This window comes from Sceloporus occidentalis, unplaced genomic scaffold (assembly GCF_023333645.1).
Source record: "Sceloporus occidentalis isolate IW3139 unplaced genomic scaffold, rSceOcc1.0.p SCAF_3, whole genome shotgun sequence".
NCBI lineage: Eukaryota > Metazoa > Chordata > Lepidosauria > Squamata > Phrynosomatidae > Sceloporus > Sceloporus occidentalis.
The window spans coordinates 239,857,628-239,879,656 of record NW_028316983.1 but is presented as its reverse complement, the minus strand read 5'-3'; the positions used below and the strand labels follow the sequence as shown (position 1 = coordinate 239,879,656).

General features: G+C 41.6%; 1 protein-coding gene across 6 annotated transcripts in view; it reads right to left on the bottom strand.

Moving 5' to 3' along the window:
• Positions 1-16,150, bottom strand: part of KHDRBS3 (KH RNA binding domain containing, signal transduction associated 3) — a 140,092-nt gene extending 123,942 nt beyond the window's left edge. For 3 of the 6 annotated variants that reach the window (XR_016280655.1, XR_016280656.1, XR_016280654.1), the window contains exon 1: positions 15,443-16,146. Coding sequence is in view for 3 of the 6 variants with exons in the window: in XM_089518008.1 (XP_089374134.1) it covers positions 15,443-15,530 (88 nt within the window). In the remaining 3 variants the exon portion in view is untranslated. Of the gene's footprint in view, positions 1-15,442 lie in introns of all 6 variants that reach the window. The other 3 variants (XM_089518008.1, XM_089518009.1, XM_089518007.1) reach the window with 2 other exon arrangements.
• Positions 16,151-22,029: the final 5,879 nt, after the last annotated feature.

Below are 22,029 nucleotides of genomic sequence, written 5' to 3'. Positions count from 1 at the left end.
TCACCACCAAGGTATTAGAAACTTGAAGAGGTCCGCTCTCTCCTTTCCCAAAACACAATTCTCTTTAATCCCCTCAGTTCACAGCTTAACATACTGTAGTTCCTGAAAGAGCACATTTGTTTTCAGACTATGACATTTTAGGAACATTTTGATTTATAAGAATATATGGACTATGAAGTCCTGGCTAGGCCAAATCCTGACTCTTGAAAGTAAATTCAGTGACCTGAGTGCTGGGTCAGGACTCAGGAAGACATGAACGACACTGAAACAATTTTTACACAGTTCTAAGCAGTAAAGCTCCTGTTTCAAACAACTGTTCTGTTACCCACAAGTTTTCTATTGATCTTGTTTTTGAACATTTTGGAGACAAACTTGCTATTGGTAGACCCAACTAATACAGATGCATGGAACCAATTAAAATTTTGTTTAAGGCAACAGTTAGATTCCATTAGGATCATTCCTTAAGCTGAAAAGAACAACTGCTCTGAAACTGAATTCCTGAATGCGCTACAGGTAAATACACATGCAAGATGAAATAAGGACAACAGAGCAAAAGTCAAAATCAAGGTAAAAGTAAAACTACAACATGTAAAGCCAAAGGTAGAACTAGCAGTTTAAGGAGAAAGTTCTGATGGTGTGATCTAAATATCTAGAAGCATAAAGAAAGATCTGAAAGCATAACAGTAATTTCTGGAATGCCTGGGAATATAAAAGCAGGCTTTTGCTTGACATGAAAAGATACAACAGGCAGCAGTTGAGCCCCTCTGGATGGGATACCACAACAATTTATTTTCACTGAACACTCCATAGCTACTGTGTTACTGGTTTTCTGGGGACGGTTCTTTTTTCATCCTTTCATCTGACTTTTTAAAGATTGTCATCTTCATAAATGTCATAGCTGTTCTCACCATCTCAATCCCTAAAGTACTATTTTGTCCTCTTTTTTTGTCCATGATCTCGTTCTGATTCCACTCCTATCAGTATTCATCATTTATCATCCAGGTGCTGTCCTAGAGAACCTTGAGATTTGTAGCCTGTTAAGGACAGAGGAGCATGGAGATGTCTCATCCACAGGCTCACCATGAGTCGGATCAACTTGAGGGCAGCTAACAATACGGATTTCAAATTTTCTGAACAGTACACTCCCCTGAACTACAATTACCCAAGTATCCTTGAAATGAAAGCAACCAAGGATTAAAGTAATGTAGCTATACAGTGTAGACAGGCATTGGGTCTGTTACTAGAGGATGTGATGACAGTAGCCAAATGTTCTATAGTCTTTGTGGAGGTGCTACTGCCTGTTTAGTCAACTGATCCATCAAGAAGTTCTACTATTCAAGCAGTATCTCCTGAAAGAAGCAGGAATCCTACAGACAAAAGCTTGAATTTAACTCACCTTTGTAAGATACCTTGATTTAGGAACTATCTTTAATGAAAAGCTTGAGCCCACTATATACCACAACATGGTCCCCATCAGGAAGCACAGATAGCTCTCACCTCTTCAGTTTCTTTTTGTATTTAAAAAATTCCAGCATCTTCACTTCCCTAGAAATGGACAAACTCAGATAAAGGAGGTTGTTGTTTTTTAAGAGTGCACTGAGGATAAGTGCTGACCCATGAAGGATACTCATGCCATGAACAAATTTAGTAACATCAGACTGTTCATTTCCTCATGCACTTGCATGAGCAGATTATTTACAAAGGCACAGCGGTCTGCTCTTACGTTACGCTCAAAGGGGTCACCATGTTTACTGCCTGATACAAAGAGGTCTAGCAGGATAGAGAAGATTATTCCAGAGCAGGTTGGAGAACATGGTTATCTTTGGGAGAAGTTCTATTAAAATAAAAATAAAAACAACTCAACTAAACACAGACATTTAACCAAAAGTCAACCTGCCAGTTACAACGGTTGTAATGCTCCAACAACGCTCCAGCAATGGTTGTAATGCTCCCGCAACACAACCAGAACTACTAACTCTTTCAGCAGTCCACTGATGGGCTCCTTTCCCTTCTTCTGAAGGACACTGGGATTCCAGGTTATGGAGGGATTTGAGGGAGTTAATGAACAACTTTGCTCCTCTGGCAACCTTATCCTTATCACAAGGTGTTCTAGAGTAGAACCAGCAAAGCCTAACTTGTCCAGGAAGGAAAATCAAATCTGTTTCAGCTCATGAGCTGCCAGATGGACAAAAGTCAAACAATTTACAGTTGTCTAATGTCAACCAGTGTATAACAAAGAACAAGTATATTACTTTTTTAAAAAGTAACCCAATTAAGATGCCACTCTTAAACTAGTTACAGGATTTAAAATGAAGTTTCAATACAAACATGATTGCTCTTGTACGGACACAGAATGCTTGAGGCTGAAATCACAGCTAAATATTCAGCTTTTAAGAACCGCCATTAGGTAACTATCATTAATTACAAATATGCATAAGAGAGCCTGCATGCCATAGTGGTTTGAATGTTGGACTATGACTCTGGGAACCAGGGTTCAATTCCCCAACTGGCGCCATGGAACCCACTGAGTGACCTTGGGCAAGCTGCATGCTCTCAGCCTCAGGCAATGGCAAACCTCTTTGGAAGAAATCTTTCCAAGAAAACCCCAGGATAGGTTCATCTTTGGGTTGCCTTAAATAAAAAATGGCTTGAAGGCACAAAACAAAATATCTATCAGATTGCCAGCATGGACATTTTTACTTTCCAATTTATGAAGAAACATACTGCTTGCCCACTAATTCAATTTGGAGAATTCCAAACAAGTCGCTTGGTACTGGTAACAATGATTGTGGCCCTTATTTTCAGCCAAGTTATTTTGATGCATTTCATGCATGTTTGTAGAGAACTAGCAAAAAAACTATTATACAAATATTTGTTATGGAAGCAAATATATTTAACACAGAAAGGTGCATGGGTCTTGTGACTGCTAGAATTTGGGGGTTCTTTTCTTCAGTATAAACAAACTAACTAATGCCAATATATTGTAATTGTTATGACAACCAGTTCAAGTATTTTCTAGTTGAGGTAACACATGCTTTACAGGGAAGTAAATCTGATTTAAACAGTTCAGTGAAGTAAACTGTTTTAAATGATGATTTAAATTCAGTTACCCATAGGATAGTCCTACAAAACTATTCTAAGCACATATATAAGTAGTTTCCAATTGAAGTTGCAGAATGAAGAAGGCCACCAAGAGAAACACTTGAGAAAAAGTCACCAAGTCCACATCACCCTACACATTTTTGGTGTTCACAAACACCTGCTGCAATATTCTCAGTTTATCGTCATAAAAGCTCTTCATCATAGTGGGAAGTGTATCTTCTCACATTGCTTTTGCACAAATCATAAGACTTTTTCTATTCTAATCTTCCTAACTGCCAACATTGATGTGGAGTTTTTAAAGAATGGCTACTAGTTTAACCTGTGATTTTTACAAAGAAGTTTAATATTGCCAGCTTGATCAACTTCGTTTCGTATTTTAAACTGTGTTTATGATGATGTTCTGAGTTTCTATTAGTCTAATTGAAAGGTAAATCAAGTCAAGGGACCTTCATGCCTCCAGATGCAACTCCTTTGATCCAATAATGGTCAGAGCATCTTGAGTGCTTAAGCCCTAAAGAAAAACAGTTAAAAGCTTTTAATAAAAATAATAAAATGTAAAAAGTACAGCAGAAATGCTTATTCCTTCTGATCTGTGTTTTTGTTGCTTTCAGTTTCTCTCTCAGCAAAGGCTCTAGTCTTTTCACAACCTATTATTTCATTTGCTTTTATGTACTCCCAACAGAAAAGCCTTACCATGTCAAAGGCTTTCCTACTGGCAGAAATGCTGGCTATTTTTACAGGTTTTCTATGGCCATGTGGACTAGAACCATAAGCTTACAGTCCCATATATAAGCACAGTGAAGTAGCTTCATTGTGCCTGCCCACAACTTTTGCATTAGAATGAAAAGTAGAGGATTTCCAATCATTACCTCACAGCTGAACTACCCAGAAAGTCTATGTGGATACCAGATGGCACTGAACAGAGAACCTGGAACACTATACTAGGCTAAACCCAAAAAATAAAAAATTAAATTAAATTAAAAATCCACCTCTCTCTTCCCAGTACCACCTGATGTTTACGTAGCTAATATTACCTATACAGGTCTCAAAGATTACGGTCTTAGAATTATAATAAAGTTAGTTCTGATGCCTAACCTATGAGATAGGTAAAGACTGGTTTCACTGACAAGTGCTAACAAAAATTAGATCAGATTAAATCTTACCATGCAAAATTGTTTAATTTCTCTTGACAGCCTATGGGGATTAATAAACAAAGCTAACCTGAAAGACCATTTTCATTTTCCAAAGAACTGTTTACAAAATCTATTTCAAGCATTCATCAATATTTAAGAAAACTTGAACTCCATGCATTTTATCCCAATTTCAAAACAAAGTATTTCACAGGCCCTATAAGCAGCACACAAGGAATATAACTGAACTGTAGGGAAGCAAAATTGAAGTCCCATGGTGTCAAGTGGGTGAGCCAGTGTAGTGTAGTGGTTTGAGTGTTGGACTAGGGCACTGAAAGACAAGGATTTTAATACCCACTCATCCATGGAAACTCACCGGGTGAACTTAGGCAAATCATATTCTCTCAGGCTCAAAGGAAGGCAAAGGTAAACTCTCTCTGAACAAATTCTGCCAGAAAAGCACCTTAGGGTTGCCATACGTCAGAAATGACTTGAAGTCACACAACAACATCATCAAAGGAGTTGATTAAGGAAATGCGTTTTGGCATCTATACAACACAGCTGTTCAACTTTGCATGGTGTAAGCTCTTGGGCTAACACAAACTGAATCAGGAAAAAATTCAGAGCATCTAACAATCAAATTAGCATTAGGTAATCTTCCCAGGAACCAGGCATATCAAATTGCTGGTGCCATCTATTCAATTTAACCATGCAGTACAGTGATTTATTTATTTTTTGTCTAATTCTACCAGTGCCAGTACAAGTTAGACACTAGTGAGTTATCACAAATCATCTTCCAAATACAGCATAAATATCTATTATTTTGAATGTAATACTTCTGGAATGTTAGAAAAGGAACTTTTGCAACTTTCAAGTCATTTTTAAGGACTCAAAACGGATCATGCAAAGTTATAATGCATAACAACTGTAAAGAACAACAGGCAGGCTACTTTTTATCAAGCTATATTAATTATCCAGCTAACCTAGTTCCACTGTACCAGTTTCTCAGGAACAGAGATCTCTTTCTTCACCGGATACTCAGAGGTACCTTGAGATGCTATGGACTGGCCTGGTTACTTGCTACAGGTAGACTATAAATTCTTGAGGGGGCTCAATTCAAATTCCTGTCTAAATGGATTTTGACTGCACCTCCAAGATCAATGTGCAGACCAGAACTCAAGCCAACTTCTGTACTACGTTTGCAGATGTTTTCACAATTCAGTGCTCAAATGAGACCTATTTTGAAAGAAAACAGGTTAATTACACCTAAACCTGAATGCAATTTTTTTAAAAAAAGAAAGACTACAGTGGTACCCCGGGTTACGAAATTAATTCGTTCCGCCGCCGCTTTCGTAACCCGGAAACTTTCGCTAGCCGAAAAGCCCATAGGCGCTAATAGCGAAAGCCGCGATTCCGTGTGAAATCGCGCCGAAAAGCACCAAATTTTTCTTCGTAACCCGAAATAACCTTCGTAACCCGGAACAATGTTTTTAAATGGATTTTTTTCGTAACCCGGAAATTTCGTAAGGCGGCGCATTCGTATCCCGGGGTACCACTGTACAGACTAATTTGGATCACTGGATGATTGACATGAAATAATTTGCCCATTCCCAGTTACAGCCACATGCTCTACCATGGAGCAAACCATTTTTGTAGACCGAGACAATTATCAGAAAAGTTAACATGTTTCGTTTACTATTCTGCTAGACCTAGATAATGATCATTTCATTGGATGTGTTTTGCTTATTTTCATTTTAGGTTTTTTGAAAGAAGAGAGAACACCTGTTCAGCTTCTGTATAGAGTTAGTTCTAATCAAGTCACAAAGAAAAAATTTGTAACACTCAATCTAGCCTCCAGTGATGAAAATATGTAACAAGAATTCACTAAAACAGAGTGCCCAAGCCACTCAGTGTTTGAAAGCTCAGAGCATCTTGAAATTGTACCTAAGTCAACAAGAAAACTAGTGCAGCCTTACCAGCACTAGTAATGTATTCCCTACAGCTACAATTCAGGCAGATTCAAGGAGCAGCTTAAGAGTAGGAGTGGGCAGAAGATAGTTCACCGTCAGCCAGCAGAAGCTGGCCTGTCTGCAGTAGAGCAGCAGGTATTTGACACCAAGTGTCTCAATACTTCAGCTTAGCCCTGTGTCTTAAGACTTTTGTTATGTGCCTTCAATTGAAACTTCAACTTACAGAAGCACTATCACAGGGATTCCTTGGCAAGATTTCCAGAGGTTTGCTTGGCAAGATTTTCAACCGCCTTCCTCTGAGGCTGACAGAGTTTGATTTACCCAAGATCAGTCAGTGGGTTTCTATACCTGAGCAGCTAATTCAAACCCAGGTCTCCCTGGTCCCTTACCCAATATCCAAGTCACTACACCCTACTATTTCCACCAAATTAGACTTAGCATTTCCAACATACATAATTCAAGTAACAGATCATAGTTCATACTTCACAGATGGCAAAGTAGTTGCCAAGCCCCACAGCTATGACTCTAATTTAATCCTTTTTGTTATTGTTGTTGATGAATCTCTAGAGAAAAAAGTAAGTTCTACATGTCTAATGCCAGGGCATGCCAATGTAGACCACACTGCAATGACGGAAATACAAAAATTTACTAAGCCACCATGAAGTGATTTGATATAGAGCTCATAAAATGCAGTTGTAGTTGGGATCATCACTTGAGGAAATATGAACTGTACTAGATCCAAATGAAGTCAAGCTGCAAAGTTAAGGGGGAATATACAAACTCTGTATGGAAGAGGTAAACCCTCAAATCCCAGTATCTCAATATGTATAAACTATGCAAACCAAGAGTGTACAGACCAAATAAGCATTTGGCACTGCTGTAGAATTTAACAAGATCTCATCCTCTTTCTTGCAGAAGCTCATACACCCGGCTTGCTTGTCATTTCTGTTCACCCAGCAGCCGCTTCACACTCTTAAATCTGAAAGATTCACTAAGGGTCAGCTCACAGGCAGGCAGTTTCAAAGGTTACATAAGCCTGCCTTTTAATTGAGGCAGTGCGTTTGTGGCTATACTGCTTTGTCTCAGTACATCTAGGTGAAATTCTTAGTGATTCATCACCACAAAATTGCTCTTGCAGATGCCTAGACAGATGCATTAAGTCCAATATTACAAAGCTCTCCACATTCTCCATGCCACGATGAAGACATTAAGAGCTTCATTCTGAGATTAGTAACTGAGATTCATATACATATGCCCCTTCACCAGTAGCTTATACATCAGTGTTCATGCCTGTGTCAAACAACCATTTGGATTTTTATTAATAACCCCTTCCCAGCAGGTAACTTAATTAGGTTTTCTAGTGCAAATCTAACATTCACATTATTAATTCAGCTATATCCTGCCTCCTCCCCATAATAGCCACCTTACAAAAGTTTAAACAAATACAGCTTACAGAGAAGTAAAAAAAACATCAAAAGTTGTTAAAATGCAACTAAAAAAATCACACAATTCATACAATTCAAACACTTTAAAACAGAGCCATTAAAAGCAAGTGATTAAAATTGGCAAACTGCACAACACCTTTAACACCCTGTCCTTAATTTCCTAGTACAGTACTTCCAATATCTACTTTGACTTAGCTTATATGCCAGCAGAAAGCCACAATGGCCTACACTGGGCATAGTAGTATGTTAATTCAGTGTTGAGGTATGACTAACTTTAAACTGTCATATACACAACTATGTCTTTTATACAACCTTAAACTTGTTTTTTTCTTCATATTTTCTACTAATCCACCAGCATGGTATAACAAATTAAAAGAGTTATCTTTGATCTCACTCCAAACCATCTATTCAAACCACTCCCTTTATAGCAGGGAACTAGAAGATGCCATTGTGGAAAGCACACAGGACCTCTTCCCACTGTCTGTCCCAAATATCATGCCTCTGCACATGTTGGTGCCATTTCACTGTGATGGCCAAAATCTATGTTGTTATGGAAATCTTCTCTTTCTTGTAGCATTTGCTGATCTGTTTGAACTGTTATGTAAAATGATCCATCCTGAAGCAACAAACTGTAGATTTCATTGCTATTGTTGCTTTGTAGTTGTTCTTGTTAACTGCTCTCGAGTTGACTTCATCTCACGGATATACCGTGGATGAGACATCTCCAAGATCCCATGTCCTCATCCTCTCTACTCTGATCCTGCAGGCCCATGCCTTCCCAATTAAGTTCATCCATATGGCACATGATCTTCCTCTCTTTCTCCTGCCCTCTATCTTTCCTAGCATCATTGTCTTTTCTAATGATTCATACCTTCTCATGATGTGGCCAAAGTACTGTACAACATTTTCAATGTGGTCATCTTGGATTCCAGGGAGATTTCTGGGTTTATCTGTTCAAGGACCTGTTTGTTTGTACTTCTGGCTGTCCTCAGCAGTCTTCTCCAGCACCACATCTCATATGACTGGATTTTCTTTCCATCAACTTACTTCCCTGCTCAGCTCACACAGCAATACATGGTGATGGGGAATATTGTGACTTCCAGATGTTGTACAAGTTGTGGCTTGAACCATCACTTTAGAGTCCAGTTATATCTTTGCACTTTAGGATCTTGTCCAGTTCTGTAATAGCTGCCCTTCCCAATCCTAATCTTCTGATTTCTTGACTGCAGTCACCGTTCTGAACAATATTTGATCCAAGGTATGGGAACTGACTATTTCAGTGCTCTCATTATCTAGGGTGAATTCTTGTAGGTAACATCCGGTGCCGGAAAAACACTTAGTTGGGACACGCGGTCCCGAAGAGGTTTGCCATCACTGTACTAGGTTTTTGTTTGTTTTTTGCAACATTTCTTCAGCTGAAGTTTGCCATTGCATTCATCTTAAGGCTGAGAAACATGTGATTTGCCCAAGGTCACCCAAAGGATTCCCATGGCTCAGTGGGAATTCAGATTTGCCATCAACACTCAAATGACTACACCCACTAAATGTTACTGAAATCTTATTTAAACAGAGGTCACATTGCCACAGAACAAAAACTGCAGTCTTCCCTAGTAGCTAAGCCCAAAGGAACTCTGTGGGTCTTAAGTAGAAATTTACATCTGTTGAGTCAGGGCTGCAAACTACTGACTCTCACAAGAAAATACCTGTTAAAATTGCAGAACAGCTAGAGTTGAATCACCTGCATTTCTAATTGTTTTACACATTAAGTTTCTTTGGTTGTGAAGTTTTATTCAAGTATAATAGAAGTATTATGGATTAATAAACCAACTCACAATTGAGCTGACTAGCATCATTCTAACACAAAGCCTAGTAGATGACTAGGTTTTGTTTAAAAAAAACAGTGCAGAACTGCACAGCCAGATGTTCCATGAAGTAGTAGACAAACCAAGAAAGATGACACTAATACTTCCCCACTGTTATTCACAGCACCTAGCATTCAATGGCAAATCTCCAAACATCAAACATTAGTCATGGTCTACTTTTCCAAACTGTATCCAAGTATTAGCCAAAGATTACAGGTCTTAAAATAACTGGTTGTCTACCACAAGCATCGCCTAGACAGATCGATCTCCCGCACGCACACACTTGTCACTGGAAAGGCAATGCTCTTCGGGGAACATTTGACAGTTCCTACTCAGAAGTGTCAGGAAAAAATGCAAATGTTCAGTTTTGTGAGCCATCAGAATAAATTACCATTACCCATTAATACTCAAATGTTTTTAGCAGGAGGCAGCCCGAACTAGAGTGTTACAATCTTCAGCCTATTAACAAGCAATTCCTTTTGAATCTACTGGGTCTTACTTCCATGCAAATTCTGTTGAGCAAGGCTGTAAGATCTCTTGTGCTCAACAACTACTCTCAGTTACTGAAGACTTTCTACATTACAATTGTAATTATGAAATGTCCTTGGAATCTGATGTTGTGGACTTTTGAGGGGGTTGTTGTTTGCAATTATTAATTCAATTATGTAAATGTATGCAATGTACAGTAGATATAATAAAGCAGGGATCTGGCAGGAGAGGATGAGAATATGAATGTTGTGAGTGACTGGTGGAATGTCTGAGGGGATCTGATCAGGGATGATGGCGGCAAGATTAGGAATTAGTGAGGGCGTTAGGAGTTTGAGTAGTTTGTCAGAGATAGAAAAGAGTAACAGTGAGGATATAAGTGTGAGAGTGAGAAATGTGTTCTGGAATTAGCATCCATCAGGGTTTCTATATATTGAACGATCTGTGATGTTATGTTCAATTTCTGTTTAACAAATAATTTCTTTTGTAATATACATTTGAGCCTCTGAGAATACAACGTATTGGAAAGCTCGAGTTCATAGAGACCATGCCTGCATAATTTGTGGTGACAGCAGTTATCACAGGGTGGTGTCTGTGGGGATGTAAAGAGGAATTACGTCTCTCACAGGAATCGAGAGGGCATCTAGGAGGTCCCCACAGTTGATGGCTACACAGAGGGAAAGGAGGCAATCCTTACATTTGGAGGAAGAGGAGGATTAGTGAAATCCTCAGTGGTGGTGGCTCATGGAAAACCTCAGACTTTTCTTGAAGCAGAAATTGCAAATGGCGTATTAACTGTTAACAGTTTGCTGGAACAATTTGATACAGACATTCTAGCAACAAACAAGCATTGCTTCAAATTCCAGCAGGTGTTTGGTTGCCTGTTATTTACTACCAGATCCATCTGCCATTCTTCTTCCTAGCTAATCACTCTACAACCCAGCAGGTGATCAGACACTCATCATACTTTTCTCATGCACATGCTGCCAGGAAATAACATGAAGCTTCAAGGTCACAAAAAGCAGTCAGATTTGCAGACTAACCAAAAAATATGCAATGGGATTTTGGTGTATTTAGGAAAGTGAAGACCTTTACAAGCTTAAAATTAAAAACAAATACTTCTGACCCAGAAAAAATAAAAATTGGAAGTTTAAAGCTGACCCACCTCTCCTCCCAGAACAAGTTAGATTAATTCAGCAGATATGTTGGAAATAAACAGTATCAAGCAATTCAGTTCTACACACTTTTTAAATCCTTCCTCTACCATGATGAGCAGAACATGACTTTCTCTACAGCTGCTGGCCTGAAGATTCTTACAGATGCAAGATATAGAAAGCATACAAAAACTGAGGTGGGACAGTTAAAGTTACATCAAGGGGGAGGGGGCAGAAGAATCAGATTTAGGGTTTTAATGTTCCCCAATATTTTCTCTTCTGAAATTATTGCTTCCATCTAAGAAAATGTATTTTAGATAGCTCTGGGGCAGCAGGTGTGCCTTCCCAACACCAGTCCCTCTGGGAATGAAATACTATAGCATCCCATCCACTTTCTCACCATGTCACTGGCCAGAACATAGAAATAATAAGAACATCCATCACTTGATCTTCACCATGAAATTATGTAGGCAGAGTAATGATAATAATACAAAGATATTAGCCAGGAAAATCAATATGCAAAGGGATCTTGCAGCACCTTTGAGACTAAATGAAAGAAGCTGGTAACTTCTTTCTTTCAGTTAGTCTCAATGGTGCTACAAGGTTCCTTTGCGGAATAATAATAAGGTTTATTTATAACACCCTTTCCACCAAAGGGCAAAACATCACACATATATAATCAAAAACAGACGATAAAATGCAAGACTATAAAATACTAAAATAATATGCTAATACAGTACACTAAAATATCATTATCAATCTCTCTCGGCAACCTTAGGCATACCCAACAACTCAGCAATCCAGCAAACCAAAGGTCTTCAACCAGAGGCAAGATCAAAAGCAAGCAAAACAAAAGCACCTGCTGAAGCTACCAAAGAGAGGAAGAATATGGGTCCCTGGCCCCTTTACTCTTCCTAGCCACAACACAAACACATATCAGATTTCCAGGGACACCAAGATGACAACAGATACCAAGATGACAACACCAGCTGCATCTTCATGGTTGTTTCCATGCTAGGTCATGAGTTTTCTCCTCTCTACCTCCCAACCCCACTTATCCATCCACCAAGGTGTGCTCCGTTTGCTAGCTGACAGCCGCTGCACCTCCGGATCTAAGATGCCAAGACTCTGTGAAATGACAGAAAAAACTCTCCCAGAGGACAAGTAAGAAGGATCTCTCTGTCTCATCTATTGTGCTGGATATTCACTTTACTCTTCATAGAGATCAACACATCAACTTGTTTTTCTTACAGGGCTGTCGCCTTGTTAGCAATGATCCCCAGTCCTAATTCTCTGTAGGCTTCCAGGATAAACTTGATTTGGCAGCAGGAGAATCTAACATGCAGATTCTAGTAGTTTACACAGCACACTTTGTTCTCCTCGCTTCACCAAATAGATCAACTTTCTTTTTCCCTGCCCCATTTATGCAAGCATCCATCCCCTCCATCTATTTATCAAGGGCATCCCCCTACCCTAGAGATTTATGTAACTGCACAGAGATTCCGCCTCCTAGAATACTTTCTGTGGTCTATGTCTCAATAAAGATATCACTGTTTTGTGGATTTTGGATGTTATTATACTTTGCTACATGGCCAACACTGCAACCCCTGGATGTTTCCATGGTCTATTGCTCACCTTGTCTTTCTGTCAAGGTAGAACTTTTTCCTGAAGCACACCCAGCTCACAACCAGGATAAATCATCAGTTGGACACACACTTCACAAATAAAAAGATGTGCAGTTCACCCTCTGAAACTCTTCTGAGATCTTGCCAGTCAGTGTCAACACCATGTAATTGCTGTGTGTCTCCAAATCATTTTTCATTTATGGCGAACCTATCATAGGATTTTCTTGGCAAGTTTCTTCAGAGGGGGTTTGCCGTTACCATCCTCTGAGACTGAAAGAGTGTGACTTGAAAGTGGCTTATTATGAATGAAACCCCGATCTCCAGAGTCACAGTCGAACACACAGACAACTACAACATGCTGGCTCTATACACCATACTGGGATATATATGAGGCCACATCCTTGTACTTCTGGAAATATACATGTAAACAGGATGGTGTGTTGCTCTACTACAAGTCCCCTCTTACTTGGCCTCCTTTTCTGAAGATCCCCCTCTTTAATACTTAATGAAACCATTCCCCCTATCCAATCTGCACTGTGTTCTTACTAGCCCAGCACCACAATGAGCCTGCCCACTAGTAAGTGTAGATAAATGAACAAGGTGTATGGAATTGCTCCCCATCCAAATAATCCTCAACACCTTTCAGCTATCATGAAATGCTCTGTCTGGGTGGTTTAAGAATTGATCTCTTCTTCCCACCAAAAGGAAAAACCACACATCCCATTATCTTTCACATACATGTTAAAAGAGCAAAGGAATTCCTCAAGAGGCTTTCTTTTGACACAATCTGCTTTGAGTGGAATAGCCAGCGCACACCCTGCTTTCGCCTCTGGAGGTTAACAAAGAAAACACAGCATGCTGTTTACCTACAAGATGCATCCTCAAAGTCAGACATAAAAACACCTTCTTCTTTCCTTTTGTCCTCAATGAAGGGCAGGCAGACGGACACTGCCCTGGACATGGGAGGCTCAAACTCACTTGCACAGCAAATCCCACTGATAAGACTGACCCCATAGCTGTGCCTAACCTTACAAGCACCAGGCACTTAGTGCCAAGGGACACCATGGGTGCAAGGAGGGACCACAAACTCAATGATTGTCATACCTGCCACCAACTCTTGAGACGCAAAAGGCAGTCAGGTGGGGAAAGACACTGACCTACCTTGAGTACTGACCTACCTTACAGGGATGTTGGAAGGTAGCCCGAAGGCACACAAAGCACTAGAATCATCCTGGAGGACTACTTAAAACATTTTTAAAAATAAACTAATGCAAGCATAGTCATAAAGAGTGAATATCAACCCTGTGGAGATTTACTCAGAAGCAAGGTCCCCTTTCCAGTTCCCAATTGCATTGTTCTTTTAACTTGTAAGTCACTTTGTGTCCCAATTTTTTGGTGGGGAGAAGTGGGACATGAACAAATACAATAGTAATAGTAAAAGGTGGAGTTGCTTCCAAAGTGGCGTGGCACTGTTTTTCAAAGACACAACTCCACAGGCTTTAGTCCTCACCCCAACTTCCGTTTCATGTTTATTTTTTAAAAAGAGGGCGTATCTACCTAGAAACACACAACCCCTAAAATATATGCATTGCTTTGTCCTGCTGCAACTGGTCCTTCCCTTCCAACTGCAATCCTTTCCTTGAGATTTATTTATTCATTGCACTTCTACCTCCTCAATTCTCCCAAAACGGGATCCTAGGCAGCTTACAACAGTTTTGCAAAGGTCCAATTAAAAGACTGGTTTGCAAAAGTTAAACAGGAAACGTTAGCATTAAATGGAATAGTAGTAATAATTCCTACTCGCCTCTCCCCATCGATCGACCCACTCCTAAACCAACCCCCACAATAGAAGAAAATTCAGAAAATAAGAATATAAAGGGTGTGATGATCATCTTTGGTTGTTCTTCCCAATGCTTTGGGCTTCCAGTTCTCACCACACTCACCTGAGCCTTGAACCTCTTGCATTTGCAAATGGGATTTTCATTTTGAACCTGTCAAGGATCCCTGGTTTGGAAAGAAGGCTGCTGTGGGTTATTGTTTTTTCCAGGTGGTCCATCCCTATTGCCTGAGAGGCAGCCTGATAATACTCCTCCTCTCACCCAGATCTGCTCCTGTCCTTCACACACATATATATATACACACACACACACACACACACACACACGGACAGCAGATCTATTTGCAAAAATAATGGTTTGCAAACCTATTTTTAGACTGTAAGCTGCTTTGAGTCCCAATTTTGGAGAGGAAAAGGGTACAATTAAATAATATATATATATATATATATATTCACAGACACATAAGTTAAAGATAGACTAAGCCACGCTGATCCCAAATGCATTCATGCATTATAAATACTAAATATTTTTTTATTTGTGTATCCTCTTTCTTTTAACTAAATCATTAGTTAATAGAAAATCTGCTCTTATACCGCCAATGGTTTGTTACCATCCTCTCATATATAAATGCATTACTCAATTTATATCATTCCATTTGTTTGTTTGTTTCCCAAAAAGGCAAGTTAGTTCTTTCTCAGTGGATTTCAAACATAAAACTCCAAACACTTGTCAAGAGCAGAGAAGAGGAGGAGGCAAAACAGAGCAATGGGCTCGAAAGGAGCAACAATAATATCTTGTTGTTGTTGTTGTTTTATGCCTGGCTTGCTCACCTTGGTTGACCAGCCTCAAGGCGTGGGTGAAGGAGGGGTCCAGGGAGTCCTTCTCGGCCATCAGCTCCGGCAGGTACTTCTCTTCCATGGCCCACACCCGCCTGACCCCCAGGAAGGGGGGTCACGCGTTCACACGACTCTTCTGACACGCGTGTTCTAGACAGAGCGCGCACACGATACTGCAGACACGCAAAGGTAATCCTCGTTTGCGGGGGAACGAAAGAAAAAGAAAAACAGGAACCTAAACTTCGAAGACAGCTGGCCCCAAATCCCGCCGAGCCAAAGGCAACCTCTCTCTCTCCAAACCGACCCCGCCGCCTCGCAACCGCAACTGAGGCTCCCAGGGCTCGAGCAGCGCGCTTTATATAGACTGCCGCCCCCTAGTCACGCCCACTCTTGGCAAAAGGCTCCTCCTCTCCTTCTTCCTCCTGCTTTGGCGTCTCCCGGCTTTTGTCCGAGTTTGAGAGCTTCGTTCCTTAAGGCCCGCCTACCTTTGTGACCGATTGGACAGAGAGGGCGCGAGGAAGGGTGCTGATTGGCTGATTTCTCTCCCTCTCTCTTTCTCTCTCTCTCTTTCGCTCTAGCTCCAGCTCTCTCTCTCTGAGCCCGCCTACCTTTGTTACCGATTGGACAGGGAAGGCGTAAAGAAGGGTGCTGATTGACTGGCTTCTCTCTCCCCCTCCGCCTTCTTTCTCTCTCGCTCTCATCCGTTCTACGGAACTGAGCAGAGTGGAGCTTAGACTAGCCTCGCGCGCTGCTAGGCAACGGCAAAGGGCGGTTTTGGGCTGCGCGAGCGAGGGAGCGTTAGCCGTTAGGGGGCGTGGCGCAAGCCAGGCGCGAGACTGTCCTACTGGGCATGCGCGCCCGCGGTGTATATAAGGGTGGCCGTTAGTGCTACTCCCCTCAGTCAGAACACAGAGTGCTGAGTGACTGAAGTGGTGCTGTGTCTTAAACTGTGGTCGTTCCCTTGCCCCGCCCTACAGGCTAATAACTGGAAGGGGTCTTCTGTGCCTTTAATGGCTGTGAGGGGACATTGTTGTTGTCGTTTTCCCAGCAGGTGTTGCTTGTCACACAACCAGATAAGAACCAGCACCTGCTGGAGTTTCCTCATCCACACAACCATTAAAAAAACCGGTACAGGACGCCCTCCATGTTTTTAGCTTTAATGAAAGCAAATTTAATTGCCTGAAGTGGAAAAAGCCCCAAACGTGTGTCTACACTGCAGAAATAAAGCACTATGGTCCACAACACACTGCAGAAATAATCCGGTTTGAGAGACCACTTAAACTGCCTTCAGCGGCTCAGTGCTAGGGAATTCTGGGAATTGGAGTTTTGTGGCACATTTAGCCTTCTGAGAGAGAAGCTCAGGTGCCACCACAAACTACAGTTCCCAGGATTCCCTGGCACTGAGTTTACTGTGGCACCAGAGTGCTCACTGACAGAGAACGCTAAATGTCTCACAAAACTACAGTTCCCAGGATTCCCTAGCATTGAGCCAGGGCAGTTAAAGTAGTCCCAAACCAGAATGTTTCTGCAGTGTGTTTTGGACTAACGACTTAAAGGCAAATTGCAGAGTCTGGGAAAGGGTTGATTTCCCTCTTGTCCCCTGTTTACTCTCAACCATATCAACCCTCTTGCAGTGAAATAAAGAGGGTTCTACCGCACTCTTAGAGGGCATCTACACTGTAGAAATAATGTGGTTTGACACCACTTGAATTGCAGTGGCTCCATCCTATACAACCCTGGGATTTGTCGTTTTGTGAGACACCAGCACTCTTGGGCAGAAAAGGCTAAACGCCTTGCAAGACTACAAACCCCAGGATTCCATACGATGGAAATACAGCCCTTAAAGTGGTGTCATACTGCATTACTTCTACAGTGTACATGCACCTTTAATACAGGCTGACCAGGCATCCTCTTTTTCCAGGGCGTGTCCTCCATTTCAGCCTTCTGTCCAGGAGGGATTCCAAAGTGGCCGCCATTTTGAGCATGATTAAGAAGCATGGATTTATATTTATGGTCCAAAACGCACTGCAGACATAACCCAGTGCCTTCTCTTTTGTGGTGATGGCTGCAAACATTGGACTCAGAGCGGAAAGACTTTAGAAATGAGAAGAATGCAATGTTTGTCAAAGATGCAGTGTTGCTTTGGGAGGGGAGAAAGTGGTTCCATTGCAGCCGTGGCTGCTAACATTAGACTGAAAGTGGAAACACGTTGCAAATGTGAGTCACCCGTACATCCACATTATTACCGCACTATACTCTTATGACGCTGCTATTCCACATTTACTGCTCTGGCAACTTCCTGTTGCATTTGGGGGTTTGTAGTTCAGTGAAGCCTAAGAGCTCTCTGGCTGAGACTTCTAAATGCCCCTCCTTAAACTGCAAATCCCATAATGCAACAGGAGGCAGTCAGAGCAGTTAAAGTGGAATAGCAGAATTATAAGAGTGTGGTGCAGTAATCTAGGAGCTCATTCCCACTTACATTTAAAACGGTTTGCCATTGACCTTCGCTCCGTGTTGAAAAAGCAGATCTTTTCATTCTCCCCTTGTAATCGCTTCTGTTTTGGCATGATTGCCATCCCCACTCATTTGCAGCAGTTCAAAATGTATGGCAGTCACCCGTACATCATCAGTGATGTAAGCAACAGCCTGGGCAGCCCGGCTTCACATATATATATATATATATATATATATATTAAATTGATAGAAGATTTGATTTGGCAACTACTTGCCTCACCATGAGCTGCTGTCAGATTGCCCAGGTAATTGCAAGTATTTTTTTATTTAAAAAATAAAAGTGATAGGAAATTCAGTTCATTCATTTTGCAACTACTTGCCTCACTGATTGCAAGTAGCTGCAAAATCAATGAATCGTATCTTCTATCAATTTTTTTTTTTAAAGAAATCATGTGTCCATTGGTCATACCACAAGCACAAAGGCAGCGCTGAAGGGGGGGATGGTGGATCTAACAAAAACTGAGGAGGGATGGTAAACACTCCTCTACCATGAGTCCTTCCCCTGCAGAATGATGTGATTCAGGCCTGTCATTCCCACTAGTTGAACATGCTTCGGAATTGATTCTTTTCATAAGAACCACCAAAGAACTAGAGTCAGGCAAAAGTGGTTTTTCTGCATTTGCCTCACTTCATCGCAATTGAAACCAATCACAGTAGGATCAGAACAGGTTTCAAATGGGTCATATAACCCGATCAGCAGTTTGCTTTAGATCATAGTGGGAACGCAGCCTAGGAAGTGTTTCAAGGTAGCAAATAGAGTTAGGGTTACAGGTGCTGCTCTTAGTGGGGTGGGAAAGGACTCTGGAGCGTGTCCAAACAAGGGCAACCGAAATGGTGAAGAGTCTTCAAGCCATGCCTTATGAAGAGAGAGTTAGGGAGCTGTATATGTTTAGCCTGGAGAAGAGAAGGTTAAGAGGTGATATGATGGCCCTGTTTAAGTATTTGAAAGGATACCATATTGAGGATGGAGCAAGCTTGTTTTCTGCTGGTCCAGAGAATAGGACCCAAAACAAGGGATGCAAAGTACAGGAAAAGAGATTCCACCTAAACATTAGGAGGAACTTCCTGACAGTAAGAGTTGTTTGACAGTGGAAGACGCTCCTTCGGAGAGATTGTTGGTAATGGCTATGACAGAAGGATGTCCGGAGAGGTTTCATTCTTCATTAAAGGTATCAATCACTCTTTTTCCTGAGAGACGTCCCTCCTTGGAGAAAGTAACTTAAGTGAGCGGGGCTCATTGTGGCAAACGTAGCACTTACCAGCACTAGAACATGGACCAATGGATGCAAGCTACATGAAAAGGGATTCCAGCTCAACATTAGGAGGTCTTACAGTGGACCACACTCCCTCGGAGAGTGGCGGAGTCTCCTTCTTTGGAGGTTTTTAAGTAGAAGCTGGATGGCCATCTGTCAGAGATGCTTTGTCTGTGAGTTTGTGGCATAACGGGGTTGGACTGGATGGCCCTTGGGGTCTCTTCCAACTCTATGATTCTATGATTCTTTATCATTCATGTTGAGGGGACTAACATATTTGTGGTTTTTCCACTTTAGTGGGGGTCCTTCGCCCCAACCCCCACAAATGTAGAAGGGTGGTTGTACTATGGGTTGTTAATTTTTTGTATGTTGTATGCCCTGTGTAATTTTCTAAATGATTTTTAAATCAATAAGATTTATCCAAATTTATTTGAATTCTCTGGAAAGCTTTGCTTGATTTTTGTTTAACTTTACAGGTTTTTTTTATAAAGATCTAGGATGCGAGGAAGGAATCTCATACCAGCACTGTTTTCCTTGAACAAAGCACCCCCTGTAAAGGCAGATTTTGATTTTTGCATTCTTGACTACGACTCTGGAGACCAGAGTTCAAATCCCAGCTCGGCCATGGAAACACCACTGGATGAACTTGGCCAAACCACACTCTCAGGGCCGTTACAGATGGGCCTAAAAGTGCGCGCTCCACACATGCTAGGGTTAGAAAGGGGCGTCCTTTCTGGACGCCCCCAACCCTAGGACGTGCGGAGCGCGCACAAAATGGCCGAACCACACGGCCGCCACCATTACTACGTCACAACCGCGCCGCCTCTAAACGGGGCGGCGTGGTTGTGACGTAGTGGGGCCGTGCGAGGGCGCCTAGTGGAATAGCAGCATTATAAGAGTGTGGGCCGTTTCGGAGCTCCTTCCAGGTTTGCGTCGCTGGGCACAGCCTTTAGATGGCGACGCAGAGGAGAAAAAGGCCATGCGGCCCCTTTCTCCTCCTCCCCACCACCGCGGGGTGTCCTTGGGGCTTGAAGCAGCGGATCGGGGCCTCAGCGGCTGCCGCTCTGACCACTGAGGCCCCGATACGGTGGGGAAAGGGGCAGGTGCAGGCCGGCACTTTTCAGCAGTCTGTAACGTGCCAGTGTCTCAGAGGATGGCAATGGCAACCTCCCTCTGAAGAAACCTGCCAAGAAAACCCCATGAAAGGTTTGCCTTTGGGTTACCATAAGTCGTAAAAGACTTGAAGGTACACAATAACAACAAATTCTGAGGAATGAAGTCTGTATGCATAGCTTGGGACTGCAAATGCAGCTATCAAAGGAACCCAAGTCTGGAAGGAGAAGAGTTTTCTACTGAGTTTAACAACCAGGGAATTCAAAGGGACAGATTTTTGGGTCCTTACCTTCAGTAGTTACAGTGCAGAGTAGGGAATCAACCTTTGCACATCTAAAAGGACCTTTATTTGTTTGTTTGTTTGTTTAAAATAAAAACATTTTAAAAAGCCACTGAGATTAGTGATGTATGTCACTACTTGTCTTTTAAAATGTCGCCTTGAGTACTAGTTGACATCTGCATTGCAGATGAACACCAGAATGAAACAATACTCAGCCCTCCATATCCATGGATTCAAGCATTCACAGGCTGAAAATATTTTTATATATAAATTCCAAAAAGCAAGCTTGGATTTTGCCATTTTATATAAGGGACATCATTTTACTATGCCATAGTATTCAATGGGGCTTGAACATCCACAGACTTTGGAATCCACAAGGGATGCTGGAACCAAATCCCAGTGGCTACCAAGGACCCATTTACAGGTTCTTGAGGAGAAGAAAGTGAGAAGCACCTCTCATGGAGAAACAAGATATTTCAATTATCGTGTGAGTAATGATCTGATGTGAAGGATACTGATGTGGACACCCTTCCCCACTCCTAGTAGAACTTGATCTATTTAAAGTCCTACTTTTATTTTACTCTGTGGCTTTGAAAACTGATAGCTTCCTCCTTTGTCCTTCATGAGTGCCATCAATGAATCACCTTTTGATAATGTGCTTCAAACAATGAAAGCAAATAAATAAATAAATAAATAAATAAATAAATAAATAAATAAATCATGCAAAAGTCCTTGCAGCTAACATTGTCAAATTCCAGTTCAAATATTAAGTGAAAGAGTAGGAATATTGGCTGCTAAGACCACATACATAGCATATGAGTTGTCCTTGTTTTACACAAATTCATGTGGGGCATCCAGAGTCAGCGTGGGATAGTGGCTTGAGTGTTGGACTACGACTCTGGAGACCCGGGTTCAATTCCCAGCTCAGCCGTGAAAAACATTGGGTGACCTTGGGCAAGTCATATGCTCTCAGCCTCAAGGAAAGGCAATGACAAACCTCCTCTGAACAAATCTTGCCAAGAAAACCCCATGATAAGTTGGCTATAAGTCAGACACAACTTGAAGGCACACATCAGCAGCAGCAACAACAAAGTACAGTATCATCCAAAATCCACAAAACAATGATATCTTTATTGGAACAACCAAAATGCACATTATACATGTTGCAAGCTTTCAAAGCTCCACTGGCTTCTTCATCAGGCAAAGGTGTTAAAAATGATACGGGAGAAAGTAAGGCGCGTTACAGACCGCCCCTCTGAGGCGGCCTGTAGGCGCTGCTTTCCCCGTTGTATCGGGGCCTCAGCCGCTTGGCCCCTTTCTCTCTTGCGTTGCTGGGCGCAGCCATCTGAAGGCTGCGCCCAGCGACGCAAAGCAGGAAGGAGCTCCGAAACGGAGGCGGCGTGCTCGTGACGTATTGATGG